Source organism: Microcaecilia unicolor, chromosome 7 (assembly GCF_901765095.1).
Source record: "Microcaecilia unicolor chromosome 7, aMicUni1.1, whole genome shotgun sequence".
NCBI lineage: Eukaryota > Metazoa > Chordata > Amphibia > Gymnophiona > Siphonopidae > Microcaecilia > Microcaecilia unicolor.
The window spans coordinates 184819819-184845678 of record NC_044037.1 but is presented as its reverse complement, the minus strand read 5'-3'; the positions used below and the strand labels follow the sequence as shown (position 1 = coordinate 184845678).

At 42.5% G+C, this 25860-nt stretch overlaps 1 protein-coding gene across 1 annotated transcript in view; it reads right to left on the bottom strand.

Annotated features, from left to right (window-relative positions):
* The window catches only part of UNC80 (unc-80 homolog, NALCN channel complex subunit), a 417216-nt gene that overhangs the window by 122077 nt on the left and 269279 nt on the right, over positions 1-25860 (bottom strand). The window contains 9 exon segments of the mRNA XM_030209474.1: positions 1973-2107; positions 4779-5047; positions 6568-6748; positions 9895-9996; positions 11941-12030; positions 15255-15349; positions 16122-16305; positions 21698-21784; positions 22588-22688. Of these exon segments, the coding sequence (XP_030065334.1) occupies positions 1973-2107; positions 4779-5047; positions 6568-6748; positions 9895-9996; positions 11941-12030; positions 15255-15349; positions 16122-16305; positions 21698-21784; positions 22588-22688 (1244 nt within the window).

Sequence of the window (25860 nt, the reverse complement as noted above, 5' to 3'; positions counted from 1 at the left end):
GGAGCTGCAGTGGGAATCGAACTCAGTTCCCCAAGATCAAAGTCCACTGCACTAAGGGCCCGGGGGGCTTGAGATCCAGTGGATCATTATCCCCCTAACCTCCTCAACACCCAAAAAAAGAAGCCCTGGTGGCCCAAGTGGGCAGCCACCCCAACTCCCATCTTCCCTGGTGGTCTAGTGAAGCCCTCCCCCTACCCCCATACCTCTTCAATGGAGAAGGGAGTAGCAAACTCCTTCCTCATCCAGCACCACCTTCAAAATAGCGGCACCCTGCCCCATCCTGCCCAGTGCATCCTGGGCTTCTACACCATATAAGGGTGTTTCAGAGAGGTACGGGGGGAGGACTTCGCTAGACCACCAGGGAAGATGGGGGTCAGGGTGGCAGCCCACTTGAGCCACCAGGGCTTCTTTTTTGGGTGTAGGGGGGTTAGAATCTCCAGCACCCCTGGGCTGTGTCGGGGGTGTTGGGGGAGACTTGGGGTGGCAGATGGTGGAGGTCTGTGGGTCCCACAAACCTCCATCTCCTCGTTTGACAGCCCGGACCTATCAAACTAGTGCGAGAGGATTGTGCTGAGCGTACGCTCAGGCACAATCCTCAAGCACTTTCCCCCTATGATCAGAGCTAATAGCATGCCTATATTTGCATGCTATTAGCTCTGATCATAGGGGCGGAATAACCCCGTGCTGTTCTGGTGCTATTTTTAGAGCGCTGTTTGGAACAGCACTGGGCTTATGATCATCTGCCTGTTTAGGTGTGAGCAATCATGCCAACTCAATGGCTGGGGTAAATATTCACACCAAACCAGTGGTGTAGCCAGACCTCAACGTGGGAGGGGGGTCCAGAGCCCAAAGTGTGTGTGTGTGTGGGGGGGGCGGGGGGACATTTTGGCATGCTTCCCCGCCACTCCCCTCTTCCGCTGCTGCTGCCTCCGCCACTTCCATCTCACATACCTTGGCTGGCAAGTGTCCCCAACCCCCGCCAGCTGAAGCATTTGTCCAGCGTTAGTCTCGCCACATTGCCTGCTCTGCTCTTCCCCTCAGTCACATCATGTACACACTTGTTTTAATGAAATTGAGCATGCATGAAGTGTCACGCATGCTCAGTTTCACTAAAACAAGCATGTACATGATGTCAGGGGAAGAGCAGGGCAGGCAATGTGGCGGAGAGTCGGAGACCAGTGCTGGACAAACGCTTCAGCTGTCAGGGGTTGGGGAACCCCACCAGCCAAACCAGGAGCCCCAGAGACAATTTAGGATGGCCGAGGCCCCCGTGGCCCCATTAGCGATGCCACTGTGTCAAACTGTAGACAGTTAGGCACATAAATGTAAATATTCTATAACCCGCGTGCGTAGGTGCCTGACATTCCCCTGGCCCACCCATACCCCTCCCAGGTCTGTGCCCTCTTTGAAGTTATGTGCTCTGGAATTTGAGTGGGCAACTTATGGAATAGCGACAAAGGGAAGTTATGCTAATTGGTGCCAATTAACACCAATTAAGTCCAATTATAGTCAATAATTGGCTGTTAACTCTAATTAACAGCCAATTATTGAATTAAGTTATGCATATAAATAACCTTATTCTATAACTTGCTTGTGGAAATTTATGTGCTAGTTGGAAATTTGAGTGTGGAAGTTTATATAGCTGGAGGGCATATGCTTTATATTGCCAGGTGAGTTATATTACAATGTGGCCATAGCACATGTCTCCTTGAACTTATAATGCATCAAAAAAATAGGGGAATATACTTTTATTGGGCTAAGTATACACTTCTTGTTTAACTTTTATTAAACTTACACTTATTTTCTCAGGTCAAAATAAAATGATGTAACTCCCAAAAAGTTGTCAAATATTATGAAGCTGGTTCAATGAAACAGAACCAACTTATTATCAATTTTTTTTTTTGTTTTGCTGTTGACCTTTATTTTCATGTACTCCAGTAGACTAACGCAGCAAACAAAGTAATGTACTTACTGGAAACTCTAGGAGAGGAGCCACACTGGCAAAGAGTTGCAGAACAAATGGCTTTCGATGCAGGATGTAGAACTGGCGACAGGCAAACTCGATGGCTTGCCGTAGCTGTGGATTGCTTTCATAGTCAGCATAGACCTGATAAGGTAAAAATGACATCTATTTTGTTTTCATTTCCAAATAGTCCAGAACTGCAAAGATAATTCTGAGACTAACAGGCTTATTTTCGAAAGAGAAGGACGCCCATCTTTCGACACAAATCACAAGATTGGCATCCTCACAGGGTCGCCCAAATCGGCATAATCAAAAGCCGATTTTGGGCGTCCTCAACTGCTTTCTGTCGCGGGGATGATCAAAGTTCATGGGGGCATGTCGGAGGCGTAGCAAAGGCAGGACTGGGATTTGCCTAACACATGGGCGTCCTCAACCAATAATGGAAAAAAGAAGGGCGTCCTGATGAAAACTTAAACGACTTTACCTGGTTCTTTTTTTCTTACGACCAAGCCACAAAAATGTGCCCTAAATGACCAGATGACCACTGGATGGAATCGGCGATGACCTCCCCTTACTCCCCCAGTGGTCACTAACCCCCTCCCACCCTCAAAAAAAATTAAAAAAATATTTTTTCCAGCCTCTATGCCAGCCTCAAATAACATACTCAGGTCCATCGCAGCAGTATGCAGGTCCCTGGAGTAGTTTTAGTGGGTGCAGTGTACTTCAGGCAGGCAGACCCAGGCCCCCCCCACCTGTTACATTTGTGGTGGTAAATGTGAGCCCTTCAAAACCCACCAGAAACCCATTGTACCCACATGTAGGTGCCCCCCTTCACCCCTAAGAACTATGGTAGTGGTGTACAGTTGTGAGGAGTGGGTTTTGGGGAGGGGTTGGGGGGCTCAGCACACAAGGTAAGGGAGCTTTGCAACTGGGAGCAATTTCTGAAGTCCACTGCAGTGCCCCCTAGGGTGCCCGGTTGGTGTCCTGGCATGTGAGGGGGACCAGTGCACTACGAATGCTGGCTCCTCCCATGACCAAATGGCTTGGATTTGGTCGTTTCTGAGATGGGCGTCCTCGGTTTCCATTATCGCTGAAAATTGGGGACGACCATCTCTAAGGACGACCATCTCTAAGGCCGACCTAAATTTCTCAGTTTTGGCATCCCCGACTGTATGGTCAGACAGTCCTTCAGAATTTGTTTGAGGCCTAGAATTCAACTCACTCCTCCTAGGCCCATTTTATTCTGTTCCAGGCTGCACCTCCACAAACAGTGTGTATATAGTTTCAGGTTAATTGACCTTTTTGGCCTCACTGTTGCAAGTCCCTCCCTATAGACCTCATATTGTTGTTTTCAGTGAGCCTGGTAGCTAGGAATTCTCACATGTGAAATTAATTTGGCCTGCTTGTCCTCAGAGAAAGTGAAGCTACTTACCTGTAGCTGGTATTCTCCAAGGACAACAGGCCAATTATTCTCACAAATCCTCCCACCTCCCCTAGGAGTTGAACTTAGGGGCCCTTCTACTAAGCTGCATAAGGTTCTATGTGCTTACAGCATGTGCCAAATTGGCACTACTGCCTGGCTAGCAGGTGAGCCAGGCAGTAATTCTGAATTTGGCACGCAACGAATCCTGAGATAGAAAATAATTTTCTATTTTCTACCGCGAGCCATTTACTTGGCAGTAAACAGCAGTTGGTGTGCTGCATGTTTACCACGCAGGTAGCACGTGAGACCTTACCACTAGGTCAATGGGTGGTGGTAAAGTCTTAGGCTGAAAATGAATCCCTGCTGGTTTCAATTTTAGCACCTTAAAAAAAGGCCTAAAAGAGGTTCTAAGAAAATTATGAGGAGTAATAACCTTACAAAAAGGTATAATTGAAGAAAAAAGGGGAAAACCCACAAGGGAGGGCACCTAAAGAGTTATCAACCAATGCACTGAAGAGAACACTGAAAGAATGCGATCTCTCTTTACCATGGATGAAGAAAAACTTCTGTTACACACTCGTGACTCAGGCGAGAAGGCACCCGTGCATTTGCAGTGGGAGCGCTGCCTTAAGATCTTAAAGGGAAAGTATGGTGGGCAGCGTTCCCACACCGGGCTCTGTGGATGATGTCACCCACACATCAGATTAATTTGGTCTGCTTGTCCTTGGAAAATACTAGTATAACTGGATATGTGTATGCACTTCTGTACAAGCACTTAGGCCAGCCAAAGAGCTGGTGTAAATGTGTATGTCTATGTTCTGGAGATATGGATTGTTAATTTGGGAGTGATAAAGTGAAGAAGCTAATTGGTGATCAAAGAGGGGAAGGAAGGTGGTGCATGTATGATACCAAGGAGGAAAGGTCCCTCACGTATACGTGAGCAAAAAAACAGAAGAGCGAGGCAGACTGAAAGAGGAAATCAAAAAGGAAATCAAAATAGTAAGAGTCTTTATTGTAAAAAGGCATAAAACTGACCCTTTAGATATAGCCTATGGGAATCGCTGCCACTGCCATCTTTTGGAAAAGAAAGGGGAAGAAGGTTGAGGAGGAAAGGGGGGGAGATGCTAGACTGTGAACAGACAGGGGCAGGGCAGCATCTCATACCTGCCTGATGTGGCAGATTACTCTCGGCTGCCCCTGGATTACTCCTCCTATTGATATGTGTATTTAGGAGAATGGTATAGTTTTTCAATGTCAAGGCTCAGTTTATTAAAGCTGCAGCCTATTATCACCACATGCAAGTCTTCTGTATTTTTTGTGATCCAAATATTTTGTATGAGTGTTGTGGGGAGAAATGCGAATGCCTGTGTTAGGACTAGGGAAGAGTATCACCTGTAGCATGGTAGGGAGAATCCATTGATATCCACTGAGAGAGAAGAGATGGTTGAAGTGCACCGCTGTGTTGATTACAGTAGCAGCATACTGCCTCAGAAGTGCGCTGTCCTCTGGGTGCAGGATCAGAGCGCCGTTAAAGACATTTAAAAACAGCATGATTTCATCCCCCCAAGGGAATTCGCTGGGCATCCCCAGGAACATTTCTTCCAGCAGTTTAATCCACAGGCTTTTATGGAGTGTATCAAGGCCGAACAGCTCTTTCCCCGCTAAAAAAATAGCACAGGCACATTATGTTAAGACCTGAAAGATGGTACCATGGCTTGAATATGCTCTAACTGTAACTGACTAGTAATATAACAGAGCAGTAAACGTATGAAAACATGAGCAGAAAGATCTAGTGACCTCCAAAAAGCCACAACAAATAAAATTAATTGCATAACACATTTTTATTTGCATTATTTCAACAAATGTTTTTTTTTTTTTAAACACCATCTAAATCCAGAGGTAATAGCACATTTCAGCAAGAACACACACACAATTATATTGAAATCAGTGATACAGTACTTTGCACTATAATTTCCGCCATATATTACCAGATAATGAAAAGGAAAAAAAAATTCATGGGCCCAATATTCAGCTTGTGGTAGTAAGTAGCTTGTAAGCTGCTCACAGCTGCGGGCTGAATTAACCCTCGATATTCAATTCCAGGGCATATCCGGCCTATGATATTGAATATTTGGATTGGTGTGACAACATGGAATTAATTGGAGCCTGGTTAAATTGGATAAAGTTAGGACATTGTTTTTGCTGTCCTAATTTTATCTGCTTACTTAGCCAGTTAGCGGACTGAATATAGCTGTTGACTGGCTAAATAGCAGCTTTTCCCAAACTCTACTCCTGGGCCACTCCTAACCTAGCCGGTTAGGGAATGGCCAATCAGAGCCTCTCCTGCACGGTTATACCCCTTTGAATATTGACCTCTAGAAGAACTTGGATTGCAGTACATTAACAGCTCATATAAAAGAAAATCCCACAGATCAATATTCATTCATAGTTGACAGCATTTTTTTAAAACCAGCTGAAGTGTGCGGCGAAACAGGGGACTTATGCCTGTGACCTGTATTATTTTTTATTTTATGACATGTATTTTCCTTAATTGGCCAGAAGGTGGTGCCTGTTCTATGCTTTAGGGCTGCAGTTGTTTTCCTTTCAGCTTATCTTTCACAGGAAGAAAGGGAAGCCCTGAGGGAAAGTAACCTGCAGTGCCATTGGCCAGATACTTTCAAAGTTAATGCTCTGGGCTCTGATTGGCCCTAGAGTTCAAAGTCCAGCCAGAAGGTACTGGATTTCCCCCAGTCTCAGCAAAGGAGTGTAGAGGGTAAAGGTCTCTACACTGAGACTCTGTTCAAATACTGAGAGCAGTTAATTTTCCTGATCTCCCTAGGTGCTACTCAGGTAGTAATACAGTGTCTAGATAGTTTAATGTTGACCCTTGTTTGGTTATTTGTTATTGCTTGCTAATTTCATCTATTTATGTTTCCACTGTTCACTGTTTCATTCTTTTTCTGATAATAAACCAGTTAGTTTATTAGCTCTGTTGTCCTGGACTGACTAAGAATCCCGATGGTTTGTGTTTTGGATTTGTGGGTGTTTTCTAAGAGCTGTGGGACCCCTTGAATTGTGACCCCAGTGTCCTTAGAAACCACTGGGGAAATAACTTGTGATAGCATCCCTTTAAATTCCATAACATCTTACACATCCATAATATCACAAACTGTTTCAATACCTTGAGGATCACTGAATAGTGAAAATTCTGCATCAATGGCACTTCGAGGGAAAGAAGGCAGACGTAACAGGTCCTCCTGAAGCATGGACACATGGGATTGTTTATGGGCAACGGGGATCTTCTGAGTCAAAGATATGAGGAAGAGCACCCGGCCAACTTCTTCTAGTTTACGAGTGAATACCTACAAAAATTACAGTCAAATAGATTACAAAATTTGAAGCTATGACCTTAAAAATCTGCCTACGATTTTTGCTTGCTGGACTTTCTCCTAAAGAGTCTTCTTGGAAGGTAAGAACCCTGAGTGCTACGGGAAAGAAAACTGTTATTCATCCTTTATAGACTATAGATGTCCACCGAGTCACACCATTTCCACTTGCTGCCATTCAGACAACAATTCCTGCACAGTATAGTGTGAAAAGGCTATCAGATACAGGTGCTGTTAAAGTCAATGAACAATGTTACAAAGCTTAGAACCAAAGGCCCACGAGAGACTGACGACAGCCATCTCTAACCCATGCCTTAATCAATGACAGTGTTTTGACAGCTTCCTGCCAACAAAATCCTTGTCTAGCATTTCAACCAAATTCACATAGCAGATGATGATAAATAAAGACCAAAATAGCCCATTTAATGTGTCCAGTAAGGTGGTTAGGTTTTTGTTTTGGTTTGCAACTGCTGGTCTTTGCAGGTAACACCCCCACCCCCCATGTCATATTTGCATTGCAAAAAGTTATTTCATTTCTATTCTGAGTGTAGGCACCCAATGCCTGGTGTTCCTCCTCTTGTCATTAAAGAAACCTCAGTGTTTTTGCCATCTTTTGAATTACATCACTGTTTTTGTCTCCATCACCTCCTCTGGGAAAGGCATCTAGATATCCACTATTCTTTCTGTGAAGAAATATTTCTTAATCTACCTCTTTGCAGCTTCAAATAATGTCTCATAGCTTTCTTTCTTTTGAAAAGGGTTTGTTTCTAGTGTATTAATGCCTCTCAAGTATTTATATCTGCATTATATCTCCCTATCCTTCCTTTACTCTAGGTTATATATATTTAGGTCCTCAAATATCATCTCATATGTCTTCTAGTATAGATCCCACATTGTTGTGGTTGCTTTTTTCACAAATGTTTCATGTCTCTTTATATCCTTACCGAGATATAGGCCTCACCAATGACCTGTTCAGGGGCATTATTGCCTTCTTTTGTTCAAGTTTAAGTTGTACTCTCTCCAAGCAGCCCAACATCCTTCTAATTTTGGCCACCACTTTATCAAACTGTTTCACTACTTTGAGATTGCCAGACACTATAATCTTAACGTTTGACTTCTGTTCTGTGTCCATCAGCCTTCCCCCTCTCCATCCCATAAAACTCTTTTGGATTTCTGTACTCCAAATTTACTTCTCTGGACTTTACTGGCACTCTGCAGGATCCTGTATATCAGAGGGTCACAAACCAGACATAGGTGACTCTTAGCTCAATATTCAGTCTAGGTGGGGCAGAGTCATGTCCATACCCTGCTGAAATACCATATTCCATAGTTGAAGATCGTATGAATCATGTGGGTGCCCCAGGATGCTTAACTGCTAAAGGACTATGCCTTTTATACCTTCTCACTGTCAGTAACTGCAGGTTCCATTAAAGACCTCTTTCCTTAGGGGACTGTTGTCTATTGCACTAAAAGAATGATAATCATTTCATGTTGCATTATACATACTCTATCTGTTTTAATGTTCTCCTTTGTACTGTATATAACATTTGAAATAGTGTTGCCATATGGTTTGTCCAAACAAGTGTTTTGTTTTCATTAAAGAGAGGGTTCAAAAGTACACAAAGTCAAGCAGCAAAAAAAAGCACAAAAGGGCCTCAAGAACTGGAACAATGATACAATCTCTCTATATAAAAAGCAACACCAACGTTCTATGAAGCCTCCAGTCGGAAGTGTGAAGGGGTGAGATATCCGGTTTCCCTATGAGTGTCTGCCCCGCCCTCTCTGTAACACAGTCAGTGAAGGAAAACAGCAGAGCACGAAATCAAATCGCTGGCTCTGTAACAGTGAAGGACTCAGAGGGGGGAGGGGAGAGAGGCCAGAGGGCAGGGACACACACACTCCCACATGCACACAGAAGAAAACATTGCTAGCCCCCGTTTCATTTGCATCAGAAACGGGGCTTTTTTACTAGTCTTTAATAAAAGAGAACCCGACATGGGCTGTGTTTCGGCGCTCCAACGTGCCTGCCTCAGGGGTCTAACTGCAAACAGTCTTCACAAGTTTTTTAAACGACTGTACCAGATTCGTTCGGTCTTCTCAGAAGAAGGACTCTGGTACAGTCAGTTAAAAAACTTGTGAAGACTGTTTGCGGTTAGACCCCTGAGGCAGGCGCGTTGGAGCGCCGAAACATGGCCCATGCCGGGTTCTCTTTTATGAAAGATTGTATCATTGTTCCAGTTCTTGAGGCCCTTTTGTGCTTTTTTTGCTGCTTGTTTTCATTAAAATCATTTATTTTTACTGAAAGGTTTTGGGCATTTTTGAAGAGACCTTTATTTACACTTTATCCATTCCCTCAGAGGTGATTGAGGGTGGATAAGAACAAAGGATGTGAAACCTGGAGAGTTGCAAGGGAGAAGCATTTCTACCCTTTTCTTTCACTTCACTGTCTTTCCATTTTTCTCAGGTGATTAGGATTCTGCCACCTGCTACAAGGTAGGCCACTGTAATACAGAATGCACACAACCTGTCGTCTATGCCCTTTACCCATCCTACCCATTACTGACTTCCCTTCCTTCCATCAAAGAACCAATCCTTGACTCTTTCTTCTATCTTGGTGTCAAAGCATGAAGACAGGAATGGTGTTTGAAAGGAGGTGGGGCACTGTTTTCAGCAGCAGATTGTCCTGGCCTGAAATTGTAAAGGTGCAGCTGTCTTCTCTGCTCTTTGCCTAATTTCTCTCCTCTCCTAATATCCTCATTCTCCTTTCCTTCTGTCTCTCTGCCTGTTCTTCTACTTGCTTGCTGTGTAGCATCCTAAATTCCTCAGTGTCCCCTCACACGTTGCTTTTAACTGTGTGCATTTGGTGCCTAACGTGTAGCTCGGAATGAGTAATACATTTTTGACATTATAATGCAGGCACTAATTAGTGTCTAGATTAGTGAATAGAATGATATTTGCACTGTCTGATTATGTCTTCATTTTTATGTAATTATGCTCCTTAGTAATGCACCTAGAAATTACGGTTTATTGTCCACTATCTAAAACATTAGTTACAGTGCAACCAAGCATCACTTATATAGAATGTTAGCAATGGTAAGTACTTTGGAAAAAAAAAACTATACCTGTTTCTGAATAAGTTCCTGACCCTTTTCAGGAGGCATGTGCACCAGATTCAGTTGTGGAGATACTGATCTCCGGAAAGGGTAAATATCACGGACATAAGTCTGAAAGGAAGCAGCAGAAAACTTAAATGTATTAAATTACATAGAATATACTGCAACTTAGTTTTCATTTTTAAAGCAACTCTATTCACATTAGAAAACATAGGAACATAAGAATAACCATACTGGATCAGACCAATGGTCCATCTAGCTCAGTATTCTGTTTGCCAAACAGTGGCCAATCCAGGTCACAAGTACCTGGTAGAAACCCAATTAGTAGCACCATTGCATGCTATCAATCCCAGGGCAAGTGTTGGCTTCCCCCATGTCTATCTCAATAACAGAATATGGACTTTTCCTCCAGGAACTTGTCCATCCTTTTTTTAAACCCAGAAATGCTAACTGCTATTACCACATCCTCCAGCAACGAGTTCCAGAGCTTAACAATTCTTTGAGTGAAAAAATGTTTCCTCCTATTTGTTTTAAAAGCATTTTCATGCAATTTCATTGAGTGTCCCCTGGTCTCTGTACTTTTTGAATGAGTGAAAAACCGATTCACTTTCACCCACTCCACACCACTCAGGATTTTATAGACCTTAATCATATTAACCCTCAACCATCTCTTATCCAAGCTGAAGAGCTCTAACCTCTTTAGCCTTTCCTCAAATGGGAGCAGTTCCATCCACTCTATCATTTTGGTTGCTCTTCTTTGAACCTTTTCTAATTCCGCTATATCTTTGAGATACGGCAACCAGAATTAAACACAAAAATGGTGATGTGCTTAATGTCCCATTGTTTTGGGTTCCCCTCTAAATTAATAATAACAGTCAAATATTATATTTTCCTGAATTGCAGGTGTTGTAAAATCATTTGTTCAGCAGTCTACAATAATATTAACAAATATTTAAAGAAAAAAAACAAGGGAGAAAAATGGAATTAGAAGTTCCAGAATAAAAAGGAAAACTAAAACTAAAGTAAAACAAGAGGGGAACATATGAGGAAAAGTCTCAGCTGCCCGACACATTAAACCAACTTTAAGCGTAACATAAGATTTACTTTATTTTAGTGGCACTGAATTCCAAAGAGAAGAGACCAAATAGAATATAGAACATCACAATAACAAATTGACTAATGGCAGATAAAAACCAGTCTGCCCAAAATGGTAGTCAGATCTGTAACTGCCACTCCATGTAGGTTACTCCCTCTTTTGTTTAGAAACTATTTTATAAAGGTACACATCTGCCTTCGTGTCAATATAAAATACGAAGGTAAAACAGCAGAAATCATGACTAGTTTGAAGCAGAGTGTAGCCAGACCTTGAGTTGGGGGGGAAGGCTTGAGCCCAAAGTGTGTGTGTGTGTGTGTGTGTGGGGGGGGGGGGGGGGGCATTTTACCCTACCTCTCTGCCGCTCTCTACCAGCAGAAGTCTTCCTGTGGTGATACTTGTCCTGCTTTCCCACCCTGGTATGCATGCTCAGTTTTAGTGAAATTAGGCATGTGTGAACCTTGTGCATGCTCAATTTCATTAAAACCAAGCATGTGCACGAGGGAGAAAGAAGCAGAGTAAGCAGTGTGGTGGCAAATATTACCACAAGAAAGCTTCTGTTGGCAGGGCTTAGGGACCCCGACCAGCCAAACCAGCAGACTTTGGGGGCCTGAATCCAAACTGGGCAGGGCTATGCCCCCAAGGCCCCCTGTGGCTACGCCATTTGTTTGAAGTTGCAGACATTGAAGATTACTTGAGAGAAGTTTAAATGTTAGCAGGTAAAATGCATGCATAAATCATGACTCTTTCCATGCTATGCCCAAACTCAGTCCAGGACATGCCTAAATGTGAGTTGCATAAAAGTACTTTTATGTGTGTAACCCCTGGGATAATTGTAGAAAAACCCTTTTTTTGCATGTATGAGTAAAAGGTCCTTCATCAATGGAAAAACCTTTTATAATATTACCACCAAAATCAGGCATTCACTGGAAGGCAATCGTGGAACCAGGATTTGGTCTTACCTTGCTATAATGAATCAAGTTCCAACGTTTATCCATCAAAAAGTAATGGGCTGATTGAGATTCTGCTATGTTAAAGAATTCCAAACATTCCTATGAAAGAAAAATACTCTGTGTAGCAAACAATTGTCCCATTTCTGTGATTATACACCAGACAGACATACAAAATACAGAATAATTGACACTTCTGGCTTACCATGGGAGAAAAGTATTTTAATAGCTATGTCTTGGGGTAAAAATGAAATTACTCGCAAATATCTATCCACTTGACATTTAAAAGCATTTAACTGGCCAAGAACGGCTCCTGACTGGTTAAATGGTACTTAAATGGCTAAACAGCAATATTCAGCAAGAGATAGCCGTTTATCTCCTGCTGAATATTGCTGGTTAGTGCTTAGCAGATAGCGGTAATATTGCACAATATAACAGTCTATCCAATGATATTCAGTGCATCACCGGCTAAGTTTGGCAGACAAATTAGGCTACCAAAATAGCTGGAATATCTTTGACAGGTTTAAACTTATCCGGCCAGTGCTGAATATCAGCTTGGCCAGTTAAATTTAAACCAGTCAAAAAACTACTCAGATATTCAATGCCGGTCACCGGAAATGGCCAGGCATTGAATATTCAGGCTCAGCACCGACCGCGGGAGGCAGCCCAGCTACCTCTCACTGTCTAAATATCGCCCCTATATGCAGTGTGTTTTTACTAGCAAAAAAGGTGCCGGTACTCAAATGACAGGCCACCCTTCAAGGGTGAGGTGATCACTGAGGGACCCACCCCACAATAGCCAGGCCCCCTGCAACCAGTCACAGAATCTATGACACTGCAGAATTGATGTGTAGAGCCTGAGCTCTTTCATTAAAACTTGGTGACCGTGGGTCAGTTTTAGCAGACAATTGAAAAGGTGCTGGTACTCAGTACCCCCAAGTACCCCCTCAAAAAAAGCCCTGCATATATGTCAATACTTTAAAGGCTAGTAAGTGATTATACGAGATTACTTTAAAGAGAATGCCAGAAGCAATAAGGTTGTATTCCATGTACACAAAATGAGAAAAACCTTGAAGTATTTCTGACCTCAGATTTTGGCATCTTGCCATGATTACCCAGTTGACCCCACTCCTTACCATTATTACCCATGCAACTTGCTTAGGGGGAAAGGTATCAATGTGAGCTACCATGAAGAAGGGTTATTTTACTGTTAACCCCAGTTATTAATAACTAGGCCTCAGTGCATAAAGTGGGACCTGTGATAAGTAGTATGAGTTAGTGTGCAAATGCAAAGGGGGTGTCCATGGGGAGGAGCATGGGCAGGACTAACATTTAGACATGTAACTCACAGAATACTGTAAGTTACATATTAAAGGGCCTCATTTAGGGCCCCTTTTCCAAAGCTATGGTAAAAGGGACTCTGCGGTAGCATTGGCGTGTGGATTTGCCGCGTGCCAATGCTCCCTTCTACTGCAGCTGTCATGCAGCCATTTCCCAGGGGAGCCCTTACTGCCACCTATATAGGAGGTGGTAGGGGCTCCTGCACTAACCCGGCGGTAATGGGACAGCACTCGGGGCTGTCCAATTACTACTGGGTAAACCCCTGGCGCTAAAAAAGAAATATATATTTTAAGCACCTGAAATTGTGCACGCTGGTGCCAGGCACTACTCCAGCAGTAGCCTGGAGGGAATGCCGAAATGACACACAGCAGAGCGGCAGTACGGGTACCGCTGCTTTGTAAAAGGGGCCCTTAGGCATTCGCATTTATGCCTGCCATTGACATGGCATAGTCAATAGGCACCAAATATCATTACAATTTGAAGGGAGCTCACAGTCAGACAGTTCAGAATACGCTCTGCTTCATCACATTAACCTAAATTTCCTAAAGGTCAGTAGAGTCAGGGAATCATAGTAGGATCTATCAGATCAACGTACATCAGGGGCGTAGCCAGACTTCGGTGGGAGGGGGGGTCCAGAGCCCGAGGTGAGGGGGCACATTTTACCCCTGCCCACCATTGCTGACTATGCCCCCCCTGCCGCTGACCCTCTCGACCCCCTCCCACCGCCGACCCTCTCGACCCCCCTCCTGCCGCCAACCCGCCGTCGCCTACCTTTGCTGGCAGGGGACCCCAAACCCCACCAGCCGAGGCCCTCTTCTTCTCGCAAAAGGTTTCCTTCTGTTTCTGATGTCCTGCGAGAAGAAGAGGACCTCGGCTGGCGGGGGTTGGGGTCCCTCGCCAGCAAAGGTAGGCGACGGCGGGAGGGGGGAGTTGGGCGGGTCATCAGCAGGGGGGTCCAGGGCCAAATCTATGGGGGCCTAGGCCCCACGTAGCTATGCCACTAATGTACATGCCCCTATTTTGGCTAGAACATTCAATGAGCCAAGCATATTTGAAACAGCGTTGAAACACGAAACATGGATCTATGTCGGTGACATCTTGTCTCCAATATTGAGAACTTAGCAAAAGCTAAGTATTACTTTGAAATCGCTATATGGGTATAGCATATATATATATATATATATATATATATATATATATATATATATATATATATATATATATAAATTTGAAAAACTGAAAATAAAATGCTAATGAAAAAGCACTAAGAAGTATAATTAAAAAGAGTAAAATCTCAGGATTGATGAGGATTGCGATACTACCCCTGGAAAAAATATGCTTGACTCATTGAATGATCTAGCCAAAATAGGGGCATGTACGCTGATCTGATAGATCCTACTATGATTCCCTGACTCTACTGACCTTTAGAAAATTTAGGTTAATGTGATGAAGCAGAGCGTATTCTGAACTATTGACATGGCATAAGCAGATGTACCTAAATATAGGCATGTTGATGCCAACTTTGCTAGTCTTATAATGGAATCTTGGCCATTATAGAATTAGAGCTCACTGCGCTGCATCTAGACACCTAAATTGTGGTGCCCAATTAAAGAATTGTCCCCTAGATAATGCAAGTTTGTACTGTATGCATCTGTTGACTAGTTAGTTTTATTAACTTTATACCAAGTTAAATTGCAATCATAAATAAGCTGTGGCCTTTTATTTATTTAAAGATGGTGTGTTTTTTGATGATTACTGAGTGCATTTTATTTTATCGGGGAGGGGAGTGCAAGGTACAACTGAGTCTAGATGTTTACAAAAAGACTATAGCCTACTATGGTGATTATGTTGGGGACCTGCAACTAATTCATTTTACTTAAAAATAGTAATAAAAATGCTGTGTGGGGCATAGCTCTCCTTCAAAGGAAACAATCTCTTTAATAGTAATTTCTGGACTGAAAGAATTTAAAAAGACATATACCCACCTTTAGAAGAGCTTCAAATTGTGTATCTTCATGCACAGGTAACTGGGTTGGTATATCGCATTCATTTTGCCCATGTACTACCAGGGTTTTTGTGCCTAAATAAAAGCAGATGCATTATTCTCTTTCCATCCACTCCACAAAATACTTTTAAATAGAAATTCACTTACAAAACCTTGTCATAATCATATGCAAATTTCTATATCAAAGAAGGAAAATAAATATCACTTTTCAGCTCTCATCTGACTGTCTTCCAATCTCCTGTGCAGTATTTCTTCTTCCCAGCTCACGTGTGCTCATACTATCCTAGCCTCCCATTTTTCTTTCAAGATTTTCTCTTATTCAGTTCTTATGAAAACAACACATTGCAGAATGAAACATGTAAAGATAGGATCTAAAGGGTCCTTTTACTAAGGTGCGCCAAAAAGAGGCCTGCGCTGGGGTAGAAGTATGTATTGGACATGCGCAGGTCCATTTTTCAGCGTACCTGCAAAAAAGGCCTTTTTTGTTTTTTGGCTGAAAATGGACGTGCGGCAAAATGAAAATTGCTGCACGTCCATTTTGGGCTTAAGACCTTATGGCCACCCATTGACATAGTGGTAAGACCTCACGCGTTAACTGTGTGGTAATCGTCAGCACGCGTACAATGCCAATCACCTCCCGGTTAGCGCCGCAAGCTGGAACTTTTCTGGGGTGCATGGTGGGCTCATGTAAAAAATGAAATTACTGTTCTGGTCATGTGGTAGCTCTGAATTGGCACATGTAGGAGTGCGTAGGTGCCTATGTGACTTAGTAAAAGGGCCCCAAAAGAGGATGCAGCCAAGTCAAGGCAAACCAGATATTACCAATAATGTAGCCAGGCGCACTCACCTGGCATGGAAGCTGTAACCAGCAGCTTCACTTCACACTGCTCTTTCTTCATAGTCTGCTTGAGATCCTTGAAGAACAGGCCCTCTACATAGCCAACCACTTCCCAGAGAAATGTCAAAGTAGCTGAGATGGCGTCCATGCCCCATTCACATGGGGTGCGTACAAAATACATTATCAGTCCCACCTACAAACCACAAAGAATGAGACACTTGATCATGGTTGTAATACTGCAGATAGAAATAAAAAGGATCATCCTCATCCTTCAGTGATCTACACAGAGGAACAAATGTGTACATAGTGTATGACTGCATATCCACTCTTCTGGCAGCTCTATGTCCTCTAGAAACGGATGCATGTGAAGAAATGAGGAGACCTTCATGAACTGTTAAAGAAGATCTATGTTCAGCTCTTGAAAATATCTTACACTGAGAATAATTTACCAGAGAAAAATCAAAGCTAGAAAGCTATATGAGCACTAGTCACAATAAAAATTCTAGTGTGTTTTTATTTTGTGCTACGGTGCACAAAGAATGCAGAAAACAGGGTCTGTTTTTATTATCTAGTTTACTACAGCAAATTTCTGTCCCTCTTCCCAATAAACATGTTTATTTATTTAGATTTTGCTCACACCTTTTTCAGTAGTAGCTCAAGGTGAGTTACATTCAGGTACTCTGGATATTTCTCTGTCCCAGGAGGGCTCACAATCTAAGTTTGTACCTGAGGCTATGGAGGGTTGATTTTGCTCACACCTTTTTCAGTAGTAGCTCAAGGTGAGTTACATTCAGGTACTCTGGATATTTCTCTGTCCCAGGAGGGCTCACAATCTAAGTTTGTACCTGAGGCAATGGAGGGTTAAATGACTTGCCCAAGATCACAAGGAGCAGCAGTAGGATTTGAACTGGCCACCTCTGGATTGCAAGACCAGTGCTGTAACCACTAAGTCACTCCTGCATGATGGTAGCATGATTTTGTTGGTAAGGTTAGTGGCTATGGAAGAGGTTTTGGAGAGGCAGCCTGCTGGTTTAGTTACAGGGAAGTTGGGGGATGGCATTAGAGCTGAGCAGCCATATTTTGGTGAATTTTACTGGTGATGAAATGGAGTGGCTGAGCCATACTCAAGATACTTCCTAAACCAAGGCTATTGTTTTGCTGTGGGAGGAAAGAAGAAAAAGAGGTAAGAAACTCTTCCTCTACCAGCCTCAGGAAAAATGGATGAATTTGTGACCTGGTTAATGGTGGATGCTATGGCTTCCTTAGGGGAGGTGTGAGGGATACTAGTTGTGTCTCTCTTCTTACCTAGACCTTAATGTCAACAGGACAGCAAAGACTTGTGGGTTTTGTAACATCACAATGCTCTGGAGGGGGATATGATTTGATATACTGCCCTTCTGCTGTTACAATCAAAGTTGTTTACATATTATATTCTGGTACTTATTTTGTACCTGTGGCAATAGAGGGTTAAGCAATTTGTCCAGAGTCACAAGGAGCTGTAGTGACAATTGAACCTAGTTCACCTGGTTTTCTAGCTGTTGCACTAACCATTAGGTTACTCCTTCACATACCCAACCACTTCCCAGAGAAATGTCAGAGTAGCTGAGATGGCATCCATGCCCATTTGCATGGGGGTACGTACAAAATTTGCAGGAGCTGTGTCTGGTCAGGGCCTTCTGAATTAGCAACCGCTTATTCCCCAAGCATGGTGGCTCATTGGTGAAGCCTTCTGCTGGGTGAGTGTGAGGGAGTCCAACATATTGAACTGTGTGAAGCTATGAGCAGTGCAAAAACCAGGTTATTTTTGTAATAGACACCAGAGAGAGAACTTTAGAGAGCCACATGCGCAGACAACTGACTTGGAGTGGGGCTACAGCTTTGAATTTGCCCATACTAGGTAATGTAACTGTAAGAAAAATTTTGATGATGATGGTTTGGTTGGAGTTATTTATTACAGATCAATTTGATTCATTTGATAAACCTTTCATGTCCTTAAGCTGACACTGAAGGAGTTAACTACAGAATTGGAGCTCCTGGAGGGACAAATATCTATGATGCGGGATTAAAATAAAGCTGATGCAATTCTTAAGAAAATAGATAGCCCTGAAACTTCTGTGAAGACGAACCATCTTATGACTATGAACTTTCCTTACTTGCCTACTATGGTCCTCCTAGTGATGTTTAAATGTTATTTGTGGGAGGACTTTAGTTTTCCAAATAAGGTTATGGGGGTTATTTTAGAAGTGTATTCATATTTACACATGTTGATCGCACACGTGTAAATGGTGATCTGTAAAAGCTTCTATTTATACATGAAGATCCACACCATGCTAAGATTTCAAGAGGAGAATGGTTTGGGCATGCCTTGAATGGGAGAAAAATCTATACATGAATTCCCTATTTTACACATTTATGGGGAAAATATTCCTTGTTGGGTCTTACATAAGCTCAAAAAAGGCATGCATAGAATTTTGAAAGGTGCTGATTTTGGCCAGGGCTTGGAATGAGGGATTATTTCCATTAATCTCCTATTACTTATTTCTGCTTCTAAAATAAAGAAAAAGTTGTTGGGTGCCTCACTACTTGATTTGCCATACTTATATGTCTAGATTTGTAAATTTACAAACGTGTCTAGGTTTGTAAATTTTGGTATTTAAATTTAAATTTGGCTGAATACGAACAATGTATTCAGGGCACTATTCGGGGATGAATCGAATCGAATACGTATATTTGGTACAACCCTATGGTACAACTCTGCTGTTCCCCAGTATCTCTCCACACTCGTCCTCCCCTACACCCCTTCCCGTGCACTCCGCTCCATGGATAAATCCTTCTTATCTGTTCCCTTCTCCGCTACTGCCAACTCCAGACTTCACGCCTTCTGTCTCACTGCACCCTACGCCTGGAATAAACTTCCTGAGCCCCTACGTCTTGCCCCATCCTTGGCCACCTTTAAATCTAGACTGAAAGCCCACCTCTTTAACATTGCTTTTGAATCATAACCACTTGTAACCACTCGCCTCCACCTACCCTCCTCTCCTCCTTCCTGTACACATTAATTGATTTGATTTGCTTACTTTATTTTTTTGTCTATTAGATTGTAAGCTCTTTGAGCAGGGACTGTCTTTCTTCTATGTTTGTGCAGCGCTGCGTACGCCTTGTAGCGCTATAGAAATGCTAAATAGTAGTAGTAGTAGTAGTAGGAAGGTGCTGGCTTGGTACCGCTCATTTTATCCACGTGTATATTTGTAAAATGTCTGCTCCTGCATGCATGCAGGAAAATACATGTGCATTCCTGCGTATCCATACATGTATTTCATAAAAGGTTCCGTGTTCAGCAGAGCCTGTTCTAAAATATCACCAGAACAACCTCATCCTGACTTGGATGTCTGAATTTGAACCTTTTTATCACCTATATTAAAGCATTTTCCTCTCTATCACCAGGGTGGGATGAAGAAATACAGGAGCAGAACATATTTCCTTAGATATTTTACATCTAAAATAGATGTAAAACTTTCATAGGAGGACCTGAAAAATCATACAGGGGCCCTTTTACTAAGCTGTGGCAAAAAGTTCCCTGTGGCAGTGTGAGCACATCTTTTGGGTGCGCACTGGGCCAGTTTTTGCCATGTCCTGGAAAAAGGGCCTTTTTATAAGGGGCCGGAAAATGGAAGTGTGGCAAAATGAAAACCAGAATGCGTCCATTTTCAGCCTGAGACCTTCCTGCCACCCACTGACTTAGCGGTAAGGTCTCACACGCTACCTGGGCAGTAAGCACGCAGTTTATGTCCACTGCCATTTACTACCGGATAAGCACCAAAATATTTTCTACCACGTGTTTTCAGCGTGTGCCAAATTCAGAATCACCACCCGGGGCACGGGGTAGCCGGGCGGTAATGCCAATTTGGCACATGCTGGATGCACATAGGCCCTTAAATGCTTTTGTAAAAGGGCCCCACTGTATTTACATGCATAAAATTAGTTTATGCAAAAAAAAATCTCAAAATTTACAATAATGGCAAGAAACTGTGGTTCTTCAAATGACTATAATTCTGTGGAGTGCATTGAACTATGGGAATAAAATGAAGCGGGGAAAAAAAGCCTCTGAGTGTAGCCCAGCCTCCAACCCAAACAGGGATCCAAAAAATGTGAAAGCTTGAAAACTTAACTTTCAAATGCAGGTGCAAAACAACGTGTGAATCAACGGTCCAATGGTGTGTTGGAACGTTGATTCACACGTTGTTTTGCACCTGCATTAAGTTTTCAAGCTTTCACATTTTTTTTGCATCCCTAGTTATTCTGTGGAGTTTTAGCATTCTTTATACTTTGGAAACTTGGGGGGGGGGGGGGGGGGTGGCCTTGCTGATGAAGACAAGACACCCAGTAAATTCTCTCAAACCTTCATTACTAATATTAACTATTTGGGTTGGAGGCTGGGCTGGACTCAGAAGCTTTTTTTCCCCTATTCATTTTATTTCCATAGTTCAATGCACTCCACAGAATTAAAGTCATTTGAAGAGATTTATTTTTGTGTAGCAATATATTAAGTACTCTCTTTTCCTTTTTTCTGGGATATATAAAATTAATTTATGTACATAAATATGAAAGGGAAAAGGGTAGGATTTTACATACTGCCTTTGGTTATAATAGTGGTTTACATATTATATACCTGGGGCAATGGAGGACTACATTATGCATATAATGTAAAGAAACAAAATGAATATACAAGGAGAAAATGAAACAAATTAAAACAAACATTCCCCCTGCATTTCCCTAGAGTAAAAGTATACAGGCTTAGATCTTAGTGTGAGGTCAGGGAACCAATGTGTATAGTTTTGTATTATGAAGACTGTACACATTGTTTTTCAAGGACCAGGTATTTGCAGAAAACACGGGTACTTTTTGCAAGGGCAATTATTGAGAACTGATGCAGACTACATGGGTAAAAATGACCTCAAACTTTGCAACTACCGGCATAACTTTGAAAATTGCCCCCATCATCTCCAACAGTGTTTCAAAACCCAGTCATCAGGGCACATTCAGCCAGTCAGGTTTTCAGGATATCCACAATGAACATGCATGAGATAAATTTGCATGCCAAGAAAGCAGTGCATACATTTTGGATATCTTGAAAACTTGACTGGCTGGTGTGCCGAGTACTGGCTTGAGCAGTACTGATATACCCAGTGTACCTGAATGTAACTCATCTTGGGCTACTACTGAAAAGATGTGAGCAAAATCTAAATAAATAAATTAAATTAAATAAATAGAGCATAAAATCCACATTGGATTCTCTCTTTCCTAATTTACTAGTCTCAGAATAAGCATAATTCAAGCGCTCCCACATATGGAAAGTGAATGCATGCAGGTGACTGTTTCTGGACTTCTGGTGTTCTTGAATTGCTTTTAGCACTGCCATTGTTTTCTTTACATTTTTGGGAAGGCTGTGAGCCTTAGAGAGCCTAAGAGCTCTCCTGGAACCCCAGAATTTAGGTTTTAAATCTGGCAAGGTTCGAGGGGTCATTAATTAGCTGGCTAGGAAATTACATACAATGAAAGGGTCTGAAACATTTCCTGGAACTCACCAAATAATTGAAGAGGATGTGGGAGGTTTGAGCTGGGAAGTCTCCAATGTTTAGCAGCAGCTTCCTCAACATGTAGATGAGTTCATCCTGAAAGAAAAATACAGTATTTTACCATCACCAGATTGATAAGCAGAAACCTTCAGTCTGTTGATTGCATTTATGACAATAGGAGTGTGCAGCCAAATAATTATCATTTTGTGTCAGTTTGTGGGAATGTTTGTGTTTTTTTTTCAGGGTTTTTTTTTTCATTATGGAAACAACTTTGTTAAGAGTGGATGTCCTTGCAGAAGGGTGCACACTATTGACAGTTCACAAAATACACAAAATGTTGGGGTTTTTCTGCTCATTTTCATTTGCTAATGACATGGAATGAAATGAAATGGGAAATGTTTTAAACTAATGCATGCCCCTAGTATTTAAAGAATCCTGCCCTCTGACCCTGCAAGAAAAGAAAATTTAAGCCTTCATTTTTCAAAAGTAATTTTTATTTCCTCTGAGCCTACACAGGGTTTATATTTCAAAGTGATGATGTATTTGCAGCTCCCTTGATTTTTATTTTCCAGCTTACATATTTTCATCCAACTGCAGAGTTGGCCAGGCTTGCCAGCTTCTTCATTTTTTTACACATCATCTCAATCCTAACCCCATTTTTATTCTTTAAGAGGCTATGAGGGGCATTTTTGATATGATGTCCAAATGGTGAAATAAACACTTAAAGGAAAACATTTAAAAATGTGAGTCCATAATGGAAGAAATAAATGTGTTCCAATATTCAAAAATACACAAGAAAAACGTTTAGAAAGAGGATGCACTGCAAACGTCATAGATGTATCTCTGCACTCCATATAACAATAAAGGACAACATGAAAAAGAGAAGCAGACAGTTGTACCTGACGATTGCTTATGGTGAGTTTTTCTAAGAAATGTCGGAGTACGGTGGAAGGATCTTCAATGAGGCAGTTCCAGAGGACCTGCTGGGCTACTGCACTCACTGTAAAAGGAAGAAAGAAAGAACCAATTTAGAGTCCCTTCTAGTGGAGAAAAAAATATTCCAATTCAAAAAGGTCCCAAGAATATTTATTGCACCCTTTGATATAATTTGAATATTAACACTCAAAACCTGATACAGAATTTGCTCATCAGAAAAAAATCTGTTGAAAACATTCAGTGTGACCTATTGGATGGCTAAATTGACTGACATGAACTTGAGATCTTTATTTGTACGGTGCTACTTCGCCCATATGGGTGGAATCCTGCTGCCCAATGCATCCATGGTAGCCTTCTTACAAAAGAAAAGGTACTCTATTTAATATATATTAATGTTTATGAAGGAATGATGTTCCACACAGAAGGAAATTTGATGGAAAGAAATAAAGTGGAGTGGAGGGGTAGCCTAGTGGTTATAGAACCTGGCTGACAACCAGGGGAGCCTGGTTCATATCCTCATTGTGAACTTGGGCCAGTCACTTAACCCTCCATTGCCTCAGGTACAAAATTTGGCCATAAGCCTTCCAGAGACAGGGAAATACACAGAGCAGTGTTCCTCAGTACAAAGTCTGGGGGCCAATAGCAGCCCTTGGAGATCCCTGGGGTGGCCTTCATCATCATGCTGACTTTTTTTCTGCTACTCTCTGCCTCTCTAACCAAGTTCAAGACAGAAATAGGGAAGTGGATGGGAGGGCGAGCCACATGCTTGAGAGAAATGCCCAATAAACAGTTTGAAGGTGGGGTGGATGTCATTGACATACACTAGTCAGCAATGTCGTGACCTTGCATAGGAAGATAGTTGGCAGCTGTTCTTTACCTCATTGGATCCAAAGTGGCCCTGACTTAAAAATTGGTGAATACCACTGAACTAGTGTACTGGAATGTAACTCATCTTGAGTTATTACTGAAAAGCGTGAGATAAATAAAATAGCTAAAATTACTCACTGATTTCTACCTCAAGACAAGGCCTAAGTCTGGTTTTCTAAGAAAGAATCCTCTCTCCTGCTATTATACTACAGAAGGCACTGCTGTTTTTGACTTCTCTTGCTAACCAATGACTGGAGAGGAAGATTTCCCCCAGCACTGCTCTTATAATAGCCATCAGAGAGTCAGCCACTTTTCCTCTCAATGGGATCCAACCATATTGTCTCATTGACATGCATAAGCCCTGCTGTCTCTGTCAAACAGATTTAAAACCTTACCTAATAATTGCTATTTAGTTGTATAGTGCTAATGGTTGTTCATAGAGCAGTACTAAGGAGATAAGTATTTAGGTATAATTATATATATCATGCCTAAAAAATTGGCACTGAAAAAAATATACCTAGATGTATTCTATAAACTATGCCTAAATTTAGGTGCTATTTATAGAATACACCTAATGCCCATTCCTGCCACTAAATCTAGTTGAGGCCACACCTAAGTTAGGCGCAGAGCGGGTGTATTCTATAAATGTAAGGGTCGCCCATGACCCGCCCATGCTCCTCCCATGGCCGCACCCTCTTTTCAGATCCGTGTGGTAGAATTTACGTGCACTACCTTATAGAATACACATTGCAAGTAGTGAGTGTGAATTCTAATTATTGCCAATTAGTGCCACTAATTGCTTGTTAGGGCCCAATTATCGGCGCTGATTGGCTCATTAGTCAATTATGTTAAATGTGCAATTCGGCCATGCGGCCAGAATTGTGCATGTAACCAGTGGCATTCCTAGGGGGGCTGACACCCGGGGTGGATCGCCGATGCACCCCCGCCCCCGGATGCAGCGCCCCCCCCCGGGTGCAGTGCGACCCCCCCTGGTGAAAGGACCCCCCCGGTGAATGAAGGAACCCTCCCCGGATGCACGCCGCTGGGGGGGGGGGGGGTGCCGCGCGCCTGCCCGCTTCGTTCGTTTCCGTGTTCCCTTTGCCCCAGAACAGGAAGTAACCTGTTCCGGGGCACAGGGAGCACAGAATGAATGTAGTGGACAGGCACGCGGCACCCCCCCTAGCGGCGTGCACCCGGGGCGGACCGCACCCACCGCCCCCCTTAGGAACGCCACTGCACGTAACTTTAGTTGATTTTAGGGAATTTCCTTGAGACAGCTATTTGTATATAGTGAAACATAGGCTATGTCGGAAGACATTCCCTGGGCAAAAATTTCCTTCTAAAAACTGAAATAATAATCTATATTGGCTAAAGTTTGCTATATAAAAAGTATATTAACAGTTAAAGATAAACAAGTAATCACCATAATGACTGATGGCAATGTGGGTGCGTAAGTCTTGCCAATTAAGAAAGATAAATATTGGCGAGCCGCACTACTGAGGTCAGAGGTGAAGTTATCTTGTGAGAGAGTATTGCTATGATTGAGATGATGTTACCATTTACATCCCATATACAGACAATATAGTTGAAACCTTGTCTATCAAATCCGGTTTGGATCTGATGGAATACTGGGCTGCTGATTTCAAATTCAAACTAAAAGAGAAAATCAAGTTCTTAATCCTGACTAATCCCCATCACCCTATAGCCATTATAAACTTCACTATAGATAATATGACTTATCTGTTAGTTACCACTATGAAAATCTTAGGTATAACTATTGACCAGTATGTGTCATTTGAACCTCAGGTGTCTAAGGTGATATCCAGTGTCTTTAATTGTCACGTTTTTCAAAGCAGGAACTCGGATCGTGAGCCCTTGGGCCACTGCCGAGGAGCGGCAGTGGCAGGCAAAACCACCCCACACTGGGAACAAGACAGAACTCAGATAGGAACAGCAAGACTTCACCTGCACTAGCCGCCCTTCCCCAGGATTGAGCCCCTGGCTGCAGGTGGCCGACAGGACTTACTGGACAGGGCAGGAACTGGAAGCTGCAAGCAGTCACTGAAACAGGGATCAAACACAGATAGACAAAAGGCAGAACTGAAAGTTGCCAGGCAGCCACTAAACAAGAAACTTAGACAAACAGAAACTAAACACAACAAGACAAACAAGGAACAAGACTAGGAAACAAACAATAACCCTAAGCTAAACTACACACAGACTAACTAGAAACAGACAAAGAATTAGAATAAAAGCAAAACTAGGCAGAAGTGCAATAAGCACCAACAAACCAGGGCCTTAGGCGATGCAAAGGCAAAGCAGAGAGTTTCCAAATGGCTAATAAGCACAGCAGCAGCTGAGATTCAGCT